Source organism: Corapipo altera, unplaced genomic scaffold (genome assembly GCF_003945725.1).
Source record: "Corapipo altera isolate COAL_440 unplaced genomic scaffold, ASM394572v1 55044, whole genome shotgun sequence".
NCBI lineage: Eukaryota > Metazoa > Chordata > Aves > Passeriformes > Pipridae > Corapipo > Corapipo altera.
Genome location: NW_020889553.1, coordinates 1 through 2,075, shown reverse-complemented (window position 1 = coordinate 2,075; position 2,075 = coordinate 1). Strand labels below are relative to the sequence as shown.

Below are 2,075 nucleotides of genomic sequence, written 5' to 3'. Positions count from 1 at the left end.
CACCCAAATTCCATCAATCCCTGAGGGTTCATCCATCAATCCCTGAGCCAGGCACCCAAAAATTCCATCAATCCCTGAGCTGGGCACCCAAATTCCATCAATCCCTGAGGGTTCATCCATCAATCCCTGAGGGGGGCACCCAAATTCCATCAATCCCTGAGGGTTCATCCGTCGATCCCTGAGCCGGGCACCCAAAAATTCCACCAATCCCCGAGGGTTCATCCATCAACCCTCAAGCCGAGCGCCCAAAAATTCCATCGATCCCCCTCTCCGTGCCCCCCAAACCCCCCTCCGGCCCCGTGCCCGGTCACTCCCTGTCCCCCCTGTCCCCCGTGTCCCCTCGGTGGGTCCGCAGGTGTTTGCCCAGGGAGGACCTGGAGGCGAATTGCCGGGGGCAGCGGGGGCAGCCGAAGGGTCTCTCCCCGGTGTGGCTCCGCCGGTGGATGACGAGGGAGGAGCTGGCTCGGAAGCTCTTCCCGCACTCGGGGCAGCCGAAGGGTTTCTCCCCGGTGTGGACGCGCCGGTGCCGCCGCAGGGAAGCCCCGTCCCGGAATCCCTTCCCGCAGTCCCCGCAAATTTGGGGACGGGAACCCCCCCCGCGGCGTTTTGGGGGGACCTGGAGACCCCCCCGGGGACCCCCCCGGGTCGCCCCGCCTTGGCCGTGGTGGTCCCGCCGGTGCAGCTCCAGCGCCGAGCGGGTGGGGAAGCCCAGCCCGCACTGGGAGCACTGGGGGGGAACTGGGGAGGGGGGTTTGGGGCGGGGACTGGGGGAGTTGGGGCAGGAATTGGGGCAGGAATTGGGGTGGTGGGGGCAGGAATTGGGGCTGGAATTGGGGTGGCGGGGGCAGGAATTGGGGTGGTGGGGGCAGGAATTGGGGTGGTGGGGGCAGGAATTGGGGCTGGAATCGGGGTTGGGGGAGTCGGGGCAGGACTTGGAGCAGGGTTTAGGGCAGGGATTGGGGCCGGCACTGGGGCAGGGGTTAGGGCAGGACTGGGAACAGGGACTGGGAGAGCTGGGGTTGGATTTAAGGCTGGGATTGAGGGCGGGTTTAGGGTGGGGGTTGAGTTTGGGGCTAGGGTTGGATTTGGGGCTGGGGTTGGTTTTAGGGCTGGGATCAGGTTTGGGTTTAGGGCTGGGATTGGATTTATGGCTGGGGTTGGATTTAGGGCTGGGGTTGGGGTTGGATTTAGGGCTGGGGTGGGATTTAGGGCTGGGGTTGGGTTTAGGGCTGGGGTCAGATTTATGGTTGGGGTTGGGTTTATGGCTGGGATCGGGGTTGGTTTTAGGGCTGGGGTTTGATTTAGGGCTGGGATCGGGGTCGGATTTAGGGCTGGCCCCGGGGTCAGGTTTGGGGCTGCCATCAGGTTCAGGGCATCGCTCCGGGCTCCCTCCCCTCCTCCCCCTCCCCCCCAACCCCTCCCCTCCCTGCCCTCCCCCTCCCTTCAGGTGGCCCTTGCGGTGCTTGGCCAGCGACTTGGTGGCCATGAAGCCCCTCCCGCAGTCGGGGCAGGCGAAGGGCCTCTCCCCGGTGTGGATCCGCCGGTGCGTGACCAGCGCGGGCCCCGACGAGAGGCTCTTCCCGCACTCCCCGCACACGAAGCCGCCGCCGTGGCGGCTCTTGCGGTGCTTGCTCAGCGACTTGGAGCCCATGAAGCCCCGGCCGCAGTCGGGGCAGGGGTAGGGCCGCTCCCCGGTGTGGATCCGCCGGTGGGTCTCGAGGCTGGAGCGGCTCGAGAGGCGCTTCCCGCACTCCCCGCACCCGAAGCCGGGGTCGCCCCCGTCCCCGTCGCGCTCCCGGTGCCGCCGCCGGTGCTCGCGGAGCGCCCGGGGGGAGGCGAAGCGTTTGGGGCACGAGCGGCACTTGTGGGGCCGCCGGCGGCAGGGGGGGCCCCCCAGGTGGTCCCGCAGGGCCCCCCCGCACCAGAAGGGGCTGCGGCAGCGGTAGCAGGAGAAGGGGGCGGCCCCGGGGGGCCCCGCGCGGTGCCCCTGGAGGTGCCGCCGCAGCGAAGAGTCGCTCGAGAAGGTTTTGCCGCAGAGCTCGCAGGGGGGGGGGGCCCGGGGGGGCCGGGGGGGG

The 2,075-nt window shown here is 68.7% G+C and overlaps 1 protein-coding gene across 1 annotated transcript; it reads right to left on the bottom strand.

Annotated features, from left to right (window-relative positions):
* Positions 1-307: 307 nt before the first annotated feature.
* On the bottom strand, positions 308-2,044 carry LOC113942246 (gastrula zinc finger protein XlCGF17.1-like; the record flags this gene model as incomplete). Its single annotated transcript, XM_027633379.1, has 3 exons — positions 308-588; positions 658-764; positions 1,431-2,044. Coding segments are annotated over 3 exons (1,002 nt in total), but the record flags the coding sequence as incomplete, so codon positions are not given.
* Positions 2,045-2,075: the final 31 nt, after the last annotated feature.